Genomic DNA, 20,865 nt, shown 5'->3' on the forward strand with positions numbered 1-20,865 from the left:
CAGCTGTTCAGTTTCGAGCTGAAAGCCAATGCCTGTTCTTAGTTAATACCATCACATGCTACAGATACCTTCTCTGTAGCAAGAAAATTTCTTATCTTTGGTTTTAATCAGATGTTTCCCCCAAGGGTTGATTAGCAAATCAAGCCACATGACTTAACACCAGCAGAACAAACGTTCATTCACTTCACAATTTTCACCTACAGTCAGGGATGAAGTATGTCTTACGATAAAATAGCTGAAAATTACATTTGATTATAGCATCATGTGATCTTGCCCTAAAATAGCCTAGTGCAGTCAGTGTATCCATAAGACTAACATTATAACTTGCAGTAGTATTTCTGAAATTTCACCTGCAGGAGTAGCTTAGTGGTTAGAGAAGCAGATTGCAAATGGGGGAAGCCAGTGTTTAAAGTCTGCTTCTCCCATTAACATACTCAGGGGTCCTTTTTACCAAGCACGCCCACAGGCTGAGGCATCCCGTAATAAAATCTCTATGTGCATGTGCTTGCTACCCACACGTTAAAAATTAAAATTTCATTTTTTGGCTGAGGGGATGTGCTAATCATACACTAATCAGCATGCAGAAATGTGGCTGTGCTAGCTGATCTTACATTGCTTACAAAATGGGTGGCGGTAAGGACTCACACACTAATGGTAACACTAGCGCATGGTCATTAATGCCAATAGGAAAAAAATCGGCCATTTACTGGCCACAGCAAAAAGCGACCTAAGCACACAGGAAAGACCATCATAAAGGCCTCACCAATCAGGCCTAAGCACACAGGAAAGACCAGCATAAGGGCCTCACCAATTAGGAGCTGCTTTGACATGCAGCTCCTGATTGGTAAGGCCCAACTTTAGTACAGGACGAGGCGGTCGGAGCATACAGCGAGTGATTTCCTTCACTCGCCAGTACTCCGGCTGCCCTCTCCTGCCCAGTCATTCGTGCTCAGAAAATACCATGAATGACCGGGACTGCGGACCGCTGCCTGCAAATTTGCAAGAGAGCACTGTAAATAGTAAGACTGAGCTTGGGGAATAAGAGCATTGCAACATGAATTCATTGCACTAGCCTGGAATGCAAAAGTTTTTCCTAAGAATCTCTTGCTGCGACATGCTTTTACCGATGGGAACATAAACCAATAGGTTTTTCGTGTATTCTTATTTGAATTATAAAATTCAAAGTGGGAAGAGAGATAGGCTGGAGTCAATCCAAATAAAATTTTAAAACAGACACAGCCAAATTAAACAAAACTCTAGCCTCGAATGGCAACCAGTGAAGCTTTAGATAATAGGGGCTTACATGGTCATATTTTTAAAGCCAAAAATCAAACGGAAAGTGTCATTTTGTATTCTTTTATCACAACAAACAAAGCAGGAAAAATAAAGCAAGCACTTCATGATCCCCACAGATTTAGGCACAAACTTAGTAAAATGTATTTTCAGAAAATGCCCATTGGATATTTGGTACCTTTATAATTTGGAGCTGCACACCATCCTCCGTTTGCGGTCCTTGAAAGCAATTGCAAACGGTCTCCACTATCCGATCTATGAGCCGCTTACCGGGGGTCCCGCTGTCTGGGGCATTGCCAGTGATATGCCCATATGCTATTAATTTCTAAATGTAGAAGTAAATATCTTATTAATTACATATTCTTATTTATTTTTTCTAGATTACTACTATCGTTTACTTTCATTTCTTTGCATTTAATTGCTCCCCATCCTAGGTACTGCAAGTGCACCGATTGTTCCGTAAAATCTGATTTTAATATGAATTTTTTTTATTAATCCAAGGAAGAAAAATCACAAAATGGTGTTTTTTAAATCATAGTGAAATGCCACATTAACAGGGGCATTTTCAATATGATATCAAAATCTAGTTTCAAATGGTTTTGGAAAAACATCCAAAAATCCTGTAGAGAAACGGCCTTTTGCTAGACACACCGAGCTCAAAACACATCATTTTTTAGGAACATTTTTGCCCCCCCCCCCCCCGCCAACATCTAAATGTAAAATGCAAAAAACAAATCACTAGGGTATATGGATGGGGGGGGGGGGGGCAGCATTCTTAGTAGACTAGCCACAGAGATCTCTGCAGAAAAGTGGGGCACCCCAGGAGACAATGCAGCAGATTCCATATAAAAGATCCCAGGTACACATCTCAGTTATTCCCCTTACATTATTATTAGGAGTCCTCCAAAACCTACTGTACCCAACTGTACACCACAATAGCCCTTATGCCTCCAGGTGTCATCTAAAGGTTGGTACAGTAGGATTTGAAGGGCTCACATGTTCCACAAGTTTACTACTGAGAGTGGGATTATGGACCTAGGTCCCCTTTTCTACAGTTGAATGCACTAGAGAATGGCACAGCGACTGTTACCCGCAGGAATGGGGGGGGAGGAGGGGAACACTGGTTGTCACAGTGAATGGCTTTGTCCCCACAGTAAAGTATCATCCATGAGATGCCTCCCTTCCCATCCCTCCCGGTCAGCAGCCCTCCTCACGATTACGTATCCAGCAGCTCCCTCTCGCGATCACGGGTGCAGCCCTTCCCCTCACAAGAGTGCAGCAACCCCCCTCCCTCCCTCTCTCTCATGGGTCCAACAGCCCCCCACCCTCACACCCTGCCTCCCTCCTGATCACCGGCAAAATAACAAACAAACCAACCAAAACAACCAACCTGTGACTCTCATGGATCGGGCCCTTCGCACCTCCCAGGGTGGGCCTACCACCTTCTTAGACGCTTCCTGTATGCTGCCGAGTCCCTCCTTCCGATGTAACTTCCAGCCAGAACAGTTTCATCAGAAGGAGGAACTTGGTGGCAAGAAGGTTCCAGTCGGAGCAGCCCTGCATACAGGAAGCCCTAGGAGGCACGAAGAGGCCGACCCAGGAGAGTCACAGATTAGTCGTTTTTCTTTTTTTTGCCACTGCCAGTGATCAGGATGGAGATGGGGTGCGAGGGAGGGGGATTGTTGGACCCGTGAGAGGGAGGGGGGGCTGCTGCTGCACCCGCAAAGGGGTAGGGAGTTGCTTGGGCTGCTGGACCATCTGGAACTGAAGGGAAACATGTGGTGGGTGGAGCGGAGCTTGAGAGAAGGGAAAGGTGCCAGACTCACAACTGGGTGCTAAAGAGAGGGGATAGAGGTGTTGGACCCATTGGAAGGGGGCTAGAGGGAAGTGAAAGAAGTACAGGACCTGAGGGAGGAAGAAAGAGAAGGAAAGGGAAAGATAAAAGCTGAACTAAGGGAATGAAGGGTGAGTGAGTGAAATAGTGAACATAGAGGGAGAAAAGAGAGTGTGAGAGACACATTGGTGTAAGGGAGTAAGAGAGGGGAGAAGCTGGACACAGGTAGATATACAAAAAGAGGTGGGCATGGATGGAGGATTGCAGCAAAAGAAGAGGGACAAAAAGGGGAATTCTGCATCTGCATGTGGGTGATAGCTAGATATGGGGGAGAATAAGAACACAGAAGGAGGGATCATAGAATGGTGAGATAATGAAGTCAGGGAGATGGGCACAGGGGAAATACAGGAGAAAGAGAAGGGAGATGCTTGCTGAACATGGGGGAAAAAAGCATACACAGAGATGGAAGATGAATGGTGAGCATGGAGAAAGAAGACATGTCAAATGGTCAGGAGACCCTGGCAAGTGAGTTAAGAGTAGACAGATAGAAACAGAAACCAGAGCCTGAGACCAATGTGACATGAAGAATAAAATGACCAGACAACAAAAGGTAGAAAAAAAACAACATTTTTTAATTTTGTGATTAGAATATATCAGATTTGAAATATGTATCCTGCTAGAGCTGTTGTCAGACATAACTGGGGTCTACAAAGCCCAGGCTGTACTTTTTTAGCTTCCTGCTGGCTTAGGGCTCTCTCTGACCAGGGGGTAGTTGCCCTACTTGCACTCCCCTAACACTACTTCTGCCATGTGTAACAGAAAAATCAAGCTAACAGAATACTTTAATGTAGCATTCTGTAGTAATTTGACTTCAGTTCTCTCAATTGTGGAGGGGATATTTGTGAGGGGGAGGAGAGGGGAGACAGAGGTTTTGTTGATCCTTGCTCTGTATTTGTGATGTATAAAATGACAATTATACGGAATATTGTTTGTTTTTATACTTTAATAAAATAAGTTCAGTATAAAACTATTCAAAGCTTATGCAGATGGGATCAGATGGTTTGCGGGAACAGTTTGAGCCGAGCTCGCGAGAATGGGGTGGGGATGGGGGGGTTCTCCCAAGTCATTCTCTACACTGCATCAACTACTAGGCTACTCCAGGAACCTGCTTGCTGATCTAATCAGACTGGCTGTCATACATGCTAAAATGTACCTTTTTTCACTTCTTTGGGGATGAAATGAAAGGGGTTGTATCTTAATCCCTCCGGTAGTCATCTGATCAGTTTGGGCACTTTTTTGGAACTTATTCATTACTGAAATAGGTCTTTGCTTCAAATATCCAATTTTTGCCCTGGATGTTTTCTACAATGGTCCATTATTGCAGAAAAACATCCAAATCATAAGCCTGACCATCCACACACACCCCCACCACCAAATGAGAGATTCAGAAGGCCTGTGATTGAACTCCATAGAAAACTGTCTTAAAATGGGTTTCAAAAAAGCAATTTGAACATTTGGGTGGAAAAACATCCATCTGCCGCTTTGTATCACTTTTTGGACATTTTTCTGTTTTGAAAATAAGCCCTTAAATCTGCTAAAAGACTAAGGGGGTCCTTTTATTAAGGCATGCTAGTGCGTTTTAGTGCTACTATTTAGCATGCGCTAAAACAGCTAGCACGCCTTAGTAAAAAAGGACCCTCAAGTTAAAAATAAGCCAGCAAAATGCTTAAGTGCTTTCTTTTTCTCACATTAGCAAGTTTCAAGAAATCTGTGTTCTCTTCAGCAGTTGGACGAACCACTACTGAGCCACAGAAATAGGAAGGTCCATAATCCTGTGTTCAATCAGAGTAATACCAGTTTTATCTATCTGTCTCCCCAACAAGTTATAGATAGAGAGAAATGAAGATGTGCAGGTGGACCGACAGGTCGAATGAAACAGAAGACAATACTTATTAGCTTAAAAAAATATGACCCCGTCTTATACGTGGAGGGGCATAATCGAAAGGGACGTCTAAGTCCATTTACGTCCATCTTGTAAGTCGTCTAAAGTAAAAAAAAAAAAAAAAAAACAGCTTAAGACACATTTTCGAAAGATATGTCCAACTTTTTTTTCATTTCAAAAATCGTCTAATTATACGACCTGCCGATCTGATCGTCCAAGCCACTAAATCGTCCATCTTTATTCCACATTTTCGTCCAACTTTCCGTCCAAGTCCACAACGCCTAGAACAAGCCCTGTTGGACATGGGAGGGGTCTGCAAAGTGATGGACTGCAAACCCAGACATGCCACCTAAATAGTGGGGTACCTTACAAGGCACTGCTGTGAACTTCACAAAAAGGGTGCCATGTCTTCTCCTCCCTACAGCTCCCTTATAGGTTACGGTGAGCCTCCCAAACCACCTCCAGAATCCCCTAGAGCCACTTATCTACCACCCCAATAGCCCTTATGGCTGCAGGAGCCACTTATATGCCAGTACAAAAGGGTTTTGGGGGTGTATGGAGGAGTGCACATGTTTAAGTATCAATGCAGTGATTACAGGGGCTTATGGGCATGGATCCTCCTCTCCATGAGTTCCTAACCCACCCCCTTAAGCTGCCTTTGGGCTGGACGACTAGGCTTTCCTATGCCAGGCGGTCAGGTGATAATGGTCTGGATGCTGAAATTTAAAGTTATGATTAAAATTTTTATGGGGTGGGGGGGTTGGTGATCACTGGGGTAGTGTGTGTGTGTGGGGGGGGTCTGTTTTATGTGTTTGCAGTGCTTATCTGGTGACTTTAGGTGGGTTTTTGTGACTTAGACCATGTTTTACATGGTCTGTGTCACAACGTCCAAGTTCCGTCTAGGCTCTGTTGTAAAACTTTCGGTTATACATGCTGTACGACTAAGTCTAAGCCGGCCCACGTCCCGCCTAACTCCTGCCCTTGACACGCCTCCCGAAACTCCCCGTTTAGCTTTGGTCGTTCAGCGGCACTATGAAGGCCTAGGTAATTTAGAAATACGTCCAAAACCCATTTTTATTATCGGCACTTGTACGTTTTTGAGAAATAATCGTCCAAGTGCCGACTTAGGCCGTTTTTCTCTTTCGATTATGAGCCCCTTACTGTACATATACACATTTAAATATAGATACAGATTTAAAGCTTTTAATCATAGGTCCCAGGATACTTCTGACATTTACAATTAAAACCATCCGACTTATTGGTCTAACTTCTAGATCAGGCATGGGCAACTCCGGTCCTCGAGGGCCAGAATCCAATCGGGTTTTCAGGATTTCCCCAATGAAATATGCATGAGATCTATTTGCATGCACTGCTTTCAATGCATATTCATTGGGGAAATCCTGAAAACCCACATTGGGAGTTGCCCATGTCTGTTCTAGATTGTACAATTGCACATTTGCTCATTTCAGTATCCAAAATATACAACAGTGGTGGTGGGATTTTAAAAAAATGTCAATACTAAAACAAATGAATGCGTGCTTGTCTAGTTTAGAAATATGACCAAAGGGATTTAGTTTTACAGTAGTTCTTTTCAATTGCAATTAAATAAAACACTTTTGGGACCTAGGATTAAAAAAAATGCGCCAGTGAAAGAATTGTATATTCCAACTGCTTACGAGGGTTCATAGTCATTCACGCGTGGGACTTCGATGCGCTGACATTGCAGCGCAGACAAATTGGTGCAATACCCCAGTGCGCCGCCTAAAAAGTTACTTTTAAAGAGCTCCGACGTGGGGTGTGAGTGGGGAACCTCCTCCAGTTTACTTCATACTTTTCGTGCTGCCGTTGGGGGGGGGGGTTGGAACCCCCCATTATAGAGTAAACTTAACTTTTTCCTAAAAAATCAGGGAAAAAGTTAAGTTTTCTCTATAATGTTGCACCCCCCCCCACATCCCCCATCAGCAGTGCGAAGAGTATGAAGTAAACTGGGGGGGGGGGGGTTTCCCCACTCACACCCCGCGTCGGAGCTCTTTAAAAGTAACTTTTTAGGCGGCGCGCTGGGGTCTTGCACTAAACTGTCTGCGCGCCGAAGTCTCGCGCGCTTTTGTCCCATCACCGTTTACGAGTACCCTCATAGTTATACAGTAGCTTCTTGTAAGAGATGCAGAAAAATACTGGCAAGTTACCTTGTTTCATATGAAGAATTAGCATGGATGATGGACCACATCTTTAGGGCTTTTTCATTATATGGTTATTACAGCACTAAACGGTGTCCACAAAATGCTGCTTTAGCATCCAGCAGCTTCACCCACCATTTTTAATCCCTCCTTCCCCAAAACAAAAGCTACAGATATTGAAGTTCAAACATTTTTGACACCAGTCTATTTATTATAAAACTACAAGCAAGACTTAAAGATTTTGCACTTCAAAGAAAATGTACAATAAAATGTAAAGTGAATACCTGCAAGCAGTCCAGAGATGTACTGACAATGCGCGGAGATTTGGACTGACAGGCCAACTCAAATGGAAGGAAATACTTATCGGCTTCAATAAAGTTTGCTTTTGGTGGTGCCGCAGTGCCATGCCTACAAAGCGAGACCAATGCATTAGGATATAGTGATATTTGAAGACCTTATATTGAAAAGGAATTCCTAGATTGACAGAGGTCCACAGCACTGCAGTAGAACTGGGCACTCATCTACCACCAAAGCAGGGATCTCAAAGTCCCTCCTTGAGGGCCGCAATCCAGTCGGGTTTTCAGGATTTCCCCAATGAATATGCATTGAAAGCAGTGCACGCGCATAGATCTCATGCATATTCCTTGGGAAATCCTGGAAAACTCAACTGGATTGCGGCCCTCAAGGAGGAACTTGAGACCCCTACACTAAAGTCTGTTTCCCAATCTATTCAAAGTTTTCTTTAAAAGGCCTCAGCAGTCCTTGGCTAATTCTTCTGCAAGTCATACAGGCTTTGTTCTGTCGCACGCAAACTGAAGTGGTAACAAAATTGAATCTTTTCTATCTGTCAACTTCAAGGTCACTGCACAGTTTTTCTTTTTTTTAATTCTGAAAGACAATAAGCCAAAACCTTTTTAAAAATGGAATTGAAAAGTACATACAATGTGACAATGATGTATTTTTTTTCCTTCTTAGGCCACGACCTAGGCATCCTTCTGTGGGGGGAGAGGAGACAGTGAAGAGACACATAAGGTGGATCTTGGTGAAGAGGCAGCAGCTTTGAGGGTGTGTGGTCTGAGGTCTTATTTTCAGCTTGTGGTTTAAGTGTGTGTCTCTATGGGCAGGGTTTAGGTATGCGTGTCTGTGAGTATTATGGGAGGTCTAAAGCATGTGGGGGAGTGTCAGGTTGTTGGAGGGGTACTGAAGTATCAACATATGAGGGTGTTTTCATTCCCTTTGACCCATGTTCTTCTCCCTTCCACCTCTTTGCAGTCATTTCTTTGCCTCCTCTCCAATCTCCTTTTCCCCATAGTCCAGTTCGCTCCTTTACTCATGCTGGGAGAGGGATCACTGCTGGCACACTACTCACATCTTAGCCACAGGTGGCCAATTCCACTGTATACGTCTTTGCCACTGCAATGTCTTAACTCCTCTTCTTGTACTATGGACAGGGGGGTCCCAAAACTGTCCTGGAGGAAGCCTGGCAAGTCAGATTTCAGGAAATCTACAATGAAGATGCATGAGATTGATTTGTATAGCAACGAGGCAGTGTATGCAAATCAAATCTCATGCATCTTTATGTATTGTGGATTTATTAATTATCTTTTCATGAAGAGATGTGCCAAAAGTTGTTTACAAGACATTGAATAGTAATCCGATACTCTTAAGTATTTTCCCTCATCTGTCCTGGCAGGCTCCAAATCATCATTATGGATATCCTGAAAACCTCACTGGCTGGAGTTCCCCCAGGACAGGTTTGGAAATCCCATCACCAGTCATGTTCACCTTTAAATAGCTGAATGCACTGAGGATGGTCCAGTTGAAGATCACTGCTTGGGACTGCCTGACCTACACTTATTTTTTTAATTGCTGTTAAGGCTCAAGAGGGAAAGGAGGCTCCAGGTACAGAAGTCAGAGATCTGGTGCCACCAGACATGACTTCAAATGTACCTAAGTGCTACCACAGGTCAACCAGGAAACAGTTGGCCAACTAGACCCGGAGCATAAGAACATAAGATTTGCTGCTGCTGGGTCAGACCAATGGTCCATCGTGCCCAGCAGTCCGCTCACGCGGCGGCCCTTAGGTCAAAGACCAGTGCCCTACTAGAGTCTAGTCTTACCTGTGTATGTTCTGGTCCAGCAGGAACTTATCTAACCTTTTCTTGAAATCCTAAAGGGTGCTTTCCCCTATAACAGCCTCTGGAAGAGCGTTCCAGATTTCCACCACTCTCTGGGTGAAGAAGAACTTCTTTACGTTTGGAGATAGAAAATACATGTCTCCCTTCATATTGGCAGGAGTTAGGAGCACAGTTCCCTCATGAAAATTAAAAAAATTGTGAATAACTTTAGGGCCTTCCTTTCCCCCTTCCCAGTAGTCTGCCATGTCTCGCCTTCCTTTCTCCCTCCTTCCCCTGGTCTGACATCTCCTTCCCCTCCAACCTCTCACAGGTCTCTGCACCTCTCATCCTTCTTCCCTTCCCTACCACTCCCCCTAACCCAGGCCAATGTTCTCTCCCCTCTCCATGCCCCAACCCTTTAAATCTCCCTCCTAACCACTCGAACCCCTCGATTCCCCCCCCAATCAGACCTACTGAAGTACCTGGTAGTCCAGTGGGAGTCTGTGGCAGGAGCATGGCCCTCTCACTGCTGTCTCCTTGCAGCCGACTTCCAAAATGGCTGCTATGACCTCTCCTGGAAGCTTGCGGTACTACAGGAAACGCCACGAGCAGCTGCGAGAGGTGGTGGCAGCTATTTTAGAAGGCAGCCACAAGAGGGCCATGCTCCTGCCACAAAGACCACTGGGCCACCGGGGGGGGGGGGGAATTGTGGTGTTGGGGGGGAGATTAAAGGGTAGGGGTCTGGAAAGCAATTTCATCAGAAAGCCTCGGGGCCTTTGCTAGGCCAGTCATCTCTGAGGAAAGAGGAAGCTGCATCATTGGAGGTGGGTCGCTAGTAAAGTCCCCGAGACTGCCTGATGGAATCGCTAAAATAACGCTAGTGACAGCTGTGTGGGGAAGTTAAGAACACAGTGAGCTGCTGCTAGTCCAGAAGGGCTGGGGAGAGAAGATGATGAAGATAAAATATGCAATGGCAGAAGAAAGGTGAGAGACTTACAGTTGCGTACCCCCTAGGGTACATATACGGCACATATGCATGCAAAATACATAGTGCACAACTGGAACATGCCCAGGACTTGCAAACACAAGTCAGACAATACATACAGTGAGTCACCTAACTGCTAAAAGTTGGGAGCGAGCACTTACAGAATACTAGTGTAAATCAAAGGTTGGTGTAACTGCTGTTCCATGTGAAATGGCCATTATTTTATTAATACTTAGCGTTCCAATCTTTGGCACCTTACAGGGCAAACCTTCTTGAATTTACCACTAAATCAACATAATACACTCCAACAATGGTTAGATGCAATTATAATTGAATGTTCATGTAATGTTGTCATCCACTTTGAACCCTGAATTGAGGGGATTATAAATATTTAAATAAAATAGAAAGATGATGATTTGTTTGAGCTTCTGAAAACTACAAAACTCTCATTAGCCCAATGAAATAACGTAAAGTATTAATTTATGGAGTTATCAAAATCCATTTGAAGACTGCTGAGCAGGGCTAGTCGGGGCCCAGGAAGAGGAGGCCCCAATCTCAGAAGGCAAACTTTTTGTGAAAACTAGTGAGAGTTGCAAATACTCCTTCTACTGTATAACGTAATAGAGTTTGTGATATTTTCATTTCTACATTTTGCAATAAAACTGCCATGGAAAATACAAGGAGAGGGAGGCTCTGCTCTTGGATCATAAATCACAGACCACCTTTATCAAGCAGAAAGAGATCTCTGCTCGTAAGAAAGTCCAAGGCAGAGAAGAGAAAATCCTCAGGTTCAGGGTGATGATGAAATAGTTTATATTCCATAATACCACAATCCCACCAGGGATTCAAATTGAGCTCCCCTACTCCAAAGAGAGACAGGGGGTGTTAAATGAGGGGGGGGGGGAACTCTGGGTTTCTGTGAAAGAAAGTTCATGGTGCTGCAGCACAATTAAGGGATGGTTCAAATATAGTTGGAAGACTAGAGGAAAAGGATAATTTGTAGATCAAAATTTTTTCTCTAGTAGATTGCAGACCAGAGAATATAACTGAATAAATGATTTATTATAAATATACCACTTTGGTTCTGTGAATCCTGGTTGCCTTCTTCTTGTTCTGGTACACTAAATTCCCTGCCACAGCCTTTTGCACAGGAACATTCCCATGACCTGTATTCTGCTTGCTTCCACTATGTTTATTAAAAGTTTTAACCATACTTCGGTTCGTCAACAGCACGGTGTACAAAATATATAAAATAGGAAAGCAAAGAAAAAACAACAGAGAAAGAATATAAATGAAAATTTTTTTAAATTAATTAAATCTAAGTAATCTAAATCAGTGGTTCCCAACCCTGTCCTGGAGGACCACCAGGCCACTCGGGTTTTCAGGCTAGCCCTAATGAATATGCATGAGAGAGGTTTGCATTTAATGGACCTGACAGGCATGCAAATCTGCTCCATGCATATTCATTAGGGCTAGCCTGAAAACCCGATTGGCCTGGTGGTCCTCTAGGACAGGGTTGGGAACCACTGATCTAAATAATCTAAAGAAAATAATTTTGTTTAAATCTTGTTTAAATAGTTGCCAAAAAACAGGATCCCAATTTATCAAACTTCTCAAAAATACTAAACCAAAAAGATGCGTCTTAACCATTGATCTGAATTTTATATAAGAAAACTCAGAATGAATCATAACTGGGAGAGAATTCCACAGGTGAGAAACTGCTGCAAAAATGGTAGACTTTTGTGTAGATGCCAGCTGGTGAGCAGTCAATGAACGTAGGCTACGAGAAGGCTTATAGGGAACTAATAATTTTCCTATGTAGTCTGGTTGACCCGATTGTAAAGCTTTATACGCAAGCGTTAAAGCCTTATGCATAAGGCAAAATTCAATGGGAAGCCAATGGTACTCCTTTAAAAAAGAAGAAATGTGATCATATCTCTGAACATTAACAAGGACTTTGATAGCAGCATTTTGAATAGTGTGGCTTTGCATCTTTTTGGCATATAGTGCTAGCAACTCTCCCATATGGCTAGACTGCATGACCCGTGGTAAATGAAGTCACATGGCTGCTTAGTGGCTAGGAGCTGAACAGTACAGTACAAAATGGCTGCCATTTTGTACAATGGGAACTCACAGCAGTCATTTTGATGACGGCTTTGCACAGGGTAGGAGCATAGGAAGATCGCTCCTGCCCCACGTAATCACTAGACCACCAGGTAAGGGAGACTGGGGTGGGTCAGACCCGGCCTAAAAACTTATTCGTGATTTTTCCCTATTCGCGGGCCGGCTCTGCACCCAACCTCCGCGAATATGGAGGGAGAAATGTAGTAGCAAGCCTATCACCACCAACAGGCAGGGAATTTGATGGTGACAGGTCGATAGCAGTATAAGAAAGAAGAAAAAGAGGTTGCAACTAGGAGAAAGAAATAACAGGTAACGCAAGAGTGGCAAGGAGGAACAGGGGGACACAGGCAGTCTGCAAAGGAGAAGAAATAAAAAATTCAAAACAGTAGCTGTAATGTAACACCCCAGCAAACTAAGGTCCGGATGCACAAAAATTGTCGTTAAAATCCTGTGGGTCTGATTGTCAGATTTGAAAACTGTGATGGATGCATTCAAATGAGTTTCACGGAGGTCCACTGTAATCCTGCCTGATCAGTCGTTGGAGAAAGTGACTGATACATGCACAGAACACATCAAGTATAGCGGCGCAAATGCGCCAGAAAAAGCAAGTCATTGTCACACATGAGCCGCAATCATAGGCAAATAATAATTTATTTTAAAAATTTATATACCACTTTCAATTCTAAGCAGTTTATAGTCAACATACAAAGTATTTAAAACAATACAGTCGCTTCTGCATCACATATGCCACCCCCCCCTCCCCCCCCCCTAGTTTCTCCTTTGGAACTTCACAGCAGCTTTTACCAGTGCATGAGATGTGCTCTTTACACACATGCCTGTATATTATGGTTCAATCCCCCCAAAAAGTGTTTTTATGAATTTACACATGAATCAGCGGCCCAGACCCTACAAAGCATATGCTTCCAACACAAGAGTTTCAACTCTACCAGCACCTCCTGACCCATCACTAAATTTGGATCATTAAAAGACCGGCACTTCGGAGTGTTCATTTTAATATTGATGAGCTCGTTGTAACGTACTTGCATATAATTATTGGAGGCTACTACAAGCTATGAAGAGACCGCAATTTGCCACTTTGTGTATTGATAGCCGAATACTTCGACACTAAGGGATCATTTTACTAAGCTGCGTTAGGGCATTAACGCATGGAATAGTGTGCGCTACAATGCCGCGCATGCCAGACGCTAACGCCAGCATTGAGCTGGCATTAGTTCTAGCCGCTAGTGTTCCCAAGGCTCCTTTCTGTCTACTTCTTTTCCCTTTCTGTCTCTTTCTTTCCACCCCCAACCCTAACAATTTCACTGCAGATTGCTATAAAAAAGGCAATGATAAAAAGTTCATTGTGTCGTGTAATCTGCTCGTTTCTGTACTGCTGTAGATCTATCTGAATAAGGCACCTACATTTAAGGTCCTAGGGCCAGGTGCACAAAACTCGCTGTGCATTTAATGATCGTCACTAAACCAGTTGTAACCGGTTTAGGGTTAGCATGCGCTAATCTGCTGCATGCGCTTAAAACACTAGCGCACCTTGGTAAAAGGAGCCCTAAACCGGTTACAACTGGTTTAGTGACGATCATTAAATGCACAGCGAGTTTTGTGCACCTGGCCCTAGGACCTTAAATGTAGGTGCCTTATTCAGATATATCTACAGCAGTACAGAAACGAGCAGATTACACGACACAATGAATTTTTTATCATTGCCTTTTTTATAGCAATCGGCAGTGAAATTGTTAGGGTTGGGGGTGGAAAGAAAGACACAGAAAGGGAAAAGAAGTAGACAGAAAGGAGCCTTGGGAAAGAGAGTAAGATCAGCACAAGAAAAATAAAATAATCTTGATTAACAGTGTGGGAAAGATAAGGTGTTACATTTTGCAAGATAAAGTTCTAGTTTATCAGTCTAAAATGTAAATTATTTGATCAAGGTCATGGGGGGAGAGGGGATAGAAGGGCAAAACCTGGATCTCAGCTTGTGCTATGGTCTTTGCACACAACAAGAAAGGTGAACCTAAACTGGAATTTAATGATTAAAATATTACAGTAGTTGCTGGCCTTATTTGCACACTAAAAATAAGGCAAAACATTCATTTTCAGAGCAGAAGCTGAAACAAGTCCAAGAAAAACATACAAACTTCCAACCTATCCACTATAAGTAGCAGTTTTACACATTGTGATGAAGCGTGGAAAACTAAGTGCAGGAACTTAGAAACCAGTGGCATAGCCACAATTTGTGTTTCTTTTGTGTGACTGGTAGGGGATCCTCAAATGGATAAACAAAGGAGCCCAGCAGCAGAAGACCAGCTCCCAGCCAGAAGACTTGCAATCTGGGCAGCCAGTGGCAGTGTTCCTGAGCTGCCTCAATCATTCCTGTTCCCCTACAGTGCGCGCTCAATTTTCATACATGTGCAAAAATATGCATCACCAACACCGCCCCCCACTCAGACACTGCTGCCAGCCACCCAGGTTGCAACAGTTCCAGCTGGAAGGAGTTCTTTGGCTAGTGAGACTTGGGGAAACCTCACCATTTTAGGTTATTTCTATTTTGAGTCTGAAGGGGTGCTGGGGGGAGGAGTAGACACAATTTCATACCCTCCTACTTACTCACTTTGGGCTCAAACCCATCCAAAACTAGCCATCTGGTTATGCCACTGTTAGAAACATCTTGTGCAAGACCACACACATAGAGGGTCTCCGATTTTAATCTTTCATGTGGACTATAAAAATCTCTAAACTCCATCTAGACAGCTAATAGCAGACATGGATGCCTTATTGGGCATTCCATGCATAAATGGAAATGAAGATCTTAATCTGAATGATCCACAACACACATTTAATTATGAATTCAGCATTGGATTAATAAGCATAAAGGAGATCTTTAAAAGAAATGTATTCTGCTAACCTGGGTCAATCAGCTGGCTTCAACAACTCAGTGTACTGCTCATATTGCACAGGAAATGCTAGAATTCTTTGTGGCATATAAAAATAGCAATTAATTTATACGGCTTACCTTTGCTTTTCAAATTCCAATTTTATTTCATCTGGTCAGAAAAAAAAACACAACAATAAATTAAGCCAGATTGTATTTAAGTAATAAAATATATCACAACAACCAATTGGGTGAACTGCAGTTCTTTCTCAATCATGCAACTATTATCTCACGATTTGTCTGATATATTTAAGGGGTACAATGTGTTAAATGAATTATTTGCCTCGGTCTTCACTGAGGAAGATGTGGGGGAGCTACTGGTGTCAGAAATTGTATTCAATTCTGATGAATCAGAGAAACTCGTACAAATTTTTGTAACACTGGATGATGTAATGGGTCAATCTGACAAACTGAACAGTGGCAAATCGCCTGGACCAAATGGTATGCATCCCAGAGTGCTGATAGAATTAAAAAATGAACTTGCAGAGCTATTGTTAGTAATTTTTCTTTAAAAACCAGCATAATACCAAAAGACTGGAGGGTGGTCAATGTGACGTCGATTTTTATTTTTTTTTGCCAGCTGATCAAGAGTTTTATCCTCCTTTGAAAACTGAGCCAGTTGGGCCAGGCCAGCCCCATTGCACAATAGCAGTGCTCTCTGTAGGAAACCTGGTTTTAATTCGATTTTTTAAAAGGGTTCCAGGTGGTCCAGGAATTTATAGACCAGTGAGTCTGACATCGGTGCCATCGCGGATCACAGAAGAGGTAAGTGAATCAGGCCAGAGGGAAATTTGGTCGTAAAGGGGTCGCAAACCGATCGGTATACGATCGGTTTGCTTTGTGAATCTAGCCCTAAGTTACTTGCCCAAGATCACAAGGAGCAGTAGTAGTGGGACTTTGAACTCTGGCTTCCCTGATTTTCAACCAGTGACTCTTCTTACCACTAGGCCAGTGGTTCTTAACCCATCCATCCAGCTGGGTTTGTAGGATATCCACAATGAATTATGCATGAAAGAGCATACCAAGGAGGCAATGTATGCAAATCTCTGACATGCATATTCATTAAGGATATTCTGAAACCTCAAATAAGGTTTCTACTCACTTTATGGCACTCACATCTCAAATATTGTTTGCAATTCTAGTCATATCTCAAAAGAGATATAGTGGAATTTGAAAAGGTACAGAGAAAGGTGTATAAAATCCAGAGTGAAACAAAGAAATATGATAGCAGATAAAGGCCAAATGGCCCATCTAGTCTGCCCATCCACAGTAACCATTATCTCTTTCTCTCTCCGAGAGATCCCACATGCCTATCCCAGGCCCTTTTGAATTCAGACACAGTTTCTGTCTCCACCACCTCTTCTGGAAGACTGTTCCACACTCTACCACCCTTTCTGTAAAAAAGTATTTCCTTAAGATTACTCCAGAGCCTATCACCTCTTAACTTCATCCTATGTCCTCTCATTCCAAAGCTTCCTTTCAAATGAAAGAGACTTGACTCATTTGCATTTACATCATATAGGTAGGTATTTAAATGTCTCAATCATATTTACCCTCTCCCGCTTTTCCTCCAAAGTGTACAGATTGAGATCTTTAAGTTTGTCCCCAAATGCCATTTTAGTAGCCTTCCTCTGGACCGACTCCATCCTTTCTATATATTTTTGAAAGTGCGGCCTCCAGAATTGTACACATTATTTTAAATGAGGTCTCACCAAAATCTTATACAGGGGTATCAATACCTCCTTTTTCCTACTGGCCAAACCAGAACTTCCCTAAACTCCTTCAGCACTCCTTCTGGCCCCATCGCTTTGTCTACCTTTATTTTAGCTAGTTCCTCACGAACACAACCCTCTGAAAAATCGATCAGGGTCTATTACTCCTCCATCCCTATTCACGTTCGTCTTCTGCAGTCCCACTCCCAGCGCTTCAGCCGTGAACACAGAACAGAAATATTTGTTAATAATAAAGCAATTTGGCCTTTTCTTTATCAGCTTCTACATATTTCTCCCCTTCACCTTTGAGTCTTTCACAATGCCACTTTTGTATTACTTCCTATCACTAATATATCTAAAAAATGTGGAATGGGTAAATGTGAATTACTTGTTTGCTCTTTCCAAAAATAGAAGGACTAGGACAAAATGAAGCTACTAAATATAACATTTAAAATAAGGCAGTAAAATATTTCTGCAGTCATCATGTAATTTACCTCCAGAATTTGTTGCCAGAAAATGTGGTAAAAGCGGTTAGCAAAGCAGGGTTTAAAAAAGGTTTGGACAAGCTCCTAAAAGAAAAGTCCATAAACTATTAATAACCTGATCTTGGGAAAGCCTACTGCTTATTCTTGGGACAAGCAGCAAAAATCTGTTTTACTCTTGAGATCTTGCCAGGTACTTCTGACATACACATTGTTACTGTTGGAAACATGATATTGGGCTTGATGGACCTTTGCTCTGTCCCAGTATGTCAAAAGTACACGCCTACCTAGATAAATAAGCAATGACTAGATTGCACAGCACTGCAGTAGGCTACTCCTCCATGGAGCTATGATCTGTGACCCTAGGCCAAGTATTGTCACTGCAATAGCTAGATTAGTTGGAGCACTTAAAAATAATGAGGGAAAACTCCATGAAGTTATGAAAGTAAGATTCATAGCACTATTGCCTAATAGCTTTTTATATTAATAATGGTGCCCAGAAGTGTAAAACTTTCAGGTTAAAGTAATTATACTGTATCTCAGTTTGTCCTATTTCAACACATTGGACATGCAGCTGTAAAACAGGCCTACATTTAGGGTGATTTCACTGTTTAAAGATCTTTTCATTTAGAGCCCCTTTTGCAAAGCTGTGGTAGGGATGTTGCTGTGGTAAATGCACCAAAGCCCACAGGAATTGAATGGGCTTCAGTGCATTTACCACACCAGCATAACTACCACAGCTTTGCAAAAGGGGCCCTTAGTGTCTTATTTTTGTTTTTGTGACAGATTGCAATAAATAAATAAATACAAATTCAACAATTTGAAATATTGTCCCAAAGACCACACAGGTCTGTACCTAAAGAACACTACAGCTTATCAAAGTAGTATTCTTAAAACTATGACTACTTTAAATAAAGCTGATTATGCAGTTGGTGGCCTTAAAATCACACTGAGTCTTATAATAATAATAATTTTATTTTTTATATACTGTCCAACCAATAGTTCTGGGTGGTTCACATCAAGAGAACTATTACATTGCAGTGAAAGTACAAAATCAGAGAATACAATAATAAACTTATCGTACAAATCTTTCAAACAGGTAAGTTTTCATCGACTTTCTAAATACATAATAAGATTGTAAATGAGCAATCAAAAAGCTCATCCAAGAATTCGTTTTTCCAGCTTGAAAAGCAAATGTCTTTTCCAAAAAACTCTTGAAATGGCAAGCTTTGGGGTTAACATGGGATTTAGTGTGCACTAAAGCACAGTGGTTTGACAATGCATGCTAATCCAGAACAGAGTGGAGTGTGTGGCACACTGGTTAAAGCTACAGCCTCAGCACCCTGGGGTTGGGGGTTCAAACCCACGCTGCTCCTTGTGACCCTGGGCAAGTCACTTAATCCCCCCATTGCCCCAGGTACGTTAGGTAGATTGTGAGCCTGCCGGGACAGACAGGGAAAAATGCTTGAGAACCTGAATAAATTAATGTAAACTGTTCTGAGCTCCCCTGGGAGAATGGTACAGAAAATTGAATAAATAAATAAATGTGTGATAACTTTACTGCATGTCAAACATTTACATGGCCAAGTATCACAAAGCAGTTTAGTTACTGTTAACACAGAAGCTTTGCAGTTATGGCACATTAACTGCCAAAATTAATGGGCTGTAACTGTAAAATCATGGTAGTGTGATTGCCAGAAATTGTGCATGTCATCTCAGGACTCCTACAATCTTTTTAAAAACCAATCAGATTTTCCCCATGACAAAATTATAGCTCTCCTCATGACAGAGACAAAACTCATTTTGTACACCGGACATGATCAAGGCATGCCAAACAGGGATTAATGCTTACCAGTAACTAGTCTACTATATCTGTGTAAATAATATCATGGCTTAAATGCATCTGGCTACCTACACAAAGCTAGACTTTTGAGATAAATAAGCTTACTGACTTCCAAGGTAATGTTTATTATTAATTTTATGCTTCTAATTCTATTTCTAACATTTGTGTTCCTATAGCAGACAAACCAGTTCAACTACCTAACTATACAAGGCACATGGAAAGCACAACTCTCAAATTCTGTAACAGGGGATTGAGTTACTTTTGGCCTTGGGCCATGTCACGTTTTCCAGCACAAATAACAAGAAAATAAAGTATAGTAAAAGTTTTAGATAAACAGGTCAAGATTCCAGGTCTAAACAAGTCATAAAAATCAAGCCTATGGGAGACCAGAAAATTCCTAACTTGTGCCTAAACCTGAAATGGGGAAACTTTCAAACTCCCAAATACCAAAAGCTCACTGAAAACGTTGTCAATAGACAATATAAATGTTAACTTTATTCCCCTGCTCCCCCAGAACCATCCTGCTCCTTCCCCTTACTCTCTCTCGCATCCCATCAGGGACTCTCAAACTTTCATCCTTTGAAGTCTTAATGCTGTTGCTCAGCTTACTCATTTTTTTTTTCCCTTGAAAATTTATTAGAAATTTTTCAAGAATACAGAAAGGAAAAATAAACAGAACAGGTCAATAGTAAATGGTTACATAAGCCAATGTGAAAAAAAATTCCAACATTATATAAAATACAGGAATATAATAATACTAGTGTTTAAGCCCATTACATTAACGGGTGCTAATAAAGCCTCCTTCCCTCACATGTTTCCTATTTTCAGCCCCAGCTTCAAACCCATTTTACCCCCCCCCCAGTCCCCTTCTCCCATCTGTTCCCTTTCAGCCCGAGCCCCCTTTTCTCACCAGCAGCATTTCCCTCCCCTCTCCACTTCCTTGTCCAGCAGCACCTCTTCCTTGCTCCCCCGGTCCAGCAGCACCTCTTCCCTGCTCCCTTGTCCCTCTTCATTGCTCCCCCGGCCCAGTAGCACCTCTTCCCTGCTCCCCCGGTCCAGCAGCACCTCTTCCCTGCTCCCCCGGTCCCTCTTCATTGCTCTCCCAGCCCAGTAGCACCTCTTCCCTGCTCCAGCAGCACCCCTTACCCGTTTCCCTGGTCCAGTATGCAGCGTTGTGAGCATCGCAGCCGGCTTTTGCAAACCTCGTAGGCCGCTCTGCCCCTCAGAAGTATGTTCCCTCTGACGCAATCGCGTACATCAGAGGAAACGTTCTACTGAGGTGCTGTGCAGCCTGCGAAGTTTAGTAACGCCAGCCACGATCCTCACGGGAGCAGCGCCCGACCCTCAGCGGCTCGAAGCCCTCCTCCCGGCAGCCACCACCAGCACCGCTCCGCACCGCCTCCTCAAGCCGC

General features: G+C 42.7%; 1 protein-coding gene across 1 annotated transcript in view; it reads right to left on the minus strand.

Annotated features, from left to right (window-relative positions):
* The window catches only part of ARFGEF2 (ADP ribosylation factor guanine nucleotide exchange factor 2), a 142,927-nt gene that overhangs the window by 120,698 nt on the left and 1,364 nt on the right, over positions 1-20,865 (minus strand). Inside the window, exons 2-4 of the mRNA XM_033963792.1 lie at positions 15,498-15,528; positions 7,531-7,654; positions 1,472-1,618 (exon numbers count right to left, since the gene is read on the minus strand). Coding sequence (XP_033819683.1) covers positions 1,472-1,618; positions 7,531-7,654; positions 15,498-15,528 — 302 coding nt within the window. The remainder of the gene's footprint in view (positions 1-1,471; positions 1,619-7,530; positions 7,655-15,497; positions 15,529-20,865) is intronic.

Source organism: Geotrypetes seraphini, chromosome 11 (genome assembly GCF_902459505.1).
Source record: "Geotrypetes seraphini chromosome 11, aGeoSer1.1, whole genome shotgun sequence".
NCBI lineage: Eukaryota > Metazoa > Chordata > Amphibia > Gymnophiona > Dermophiidae > Geotrypetes > Geotrypetes seraphini.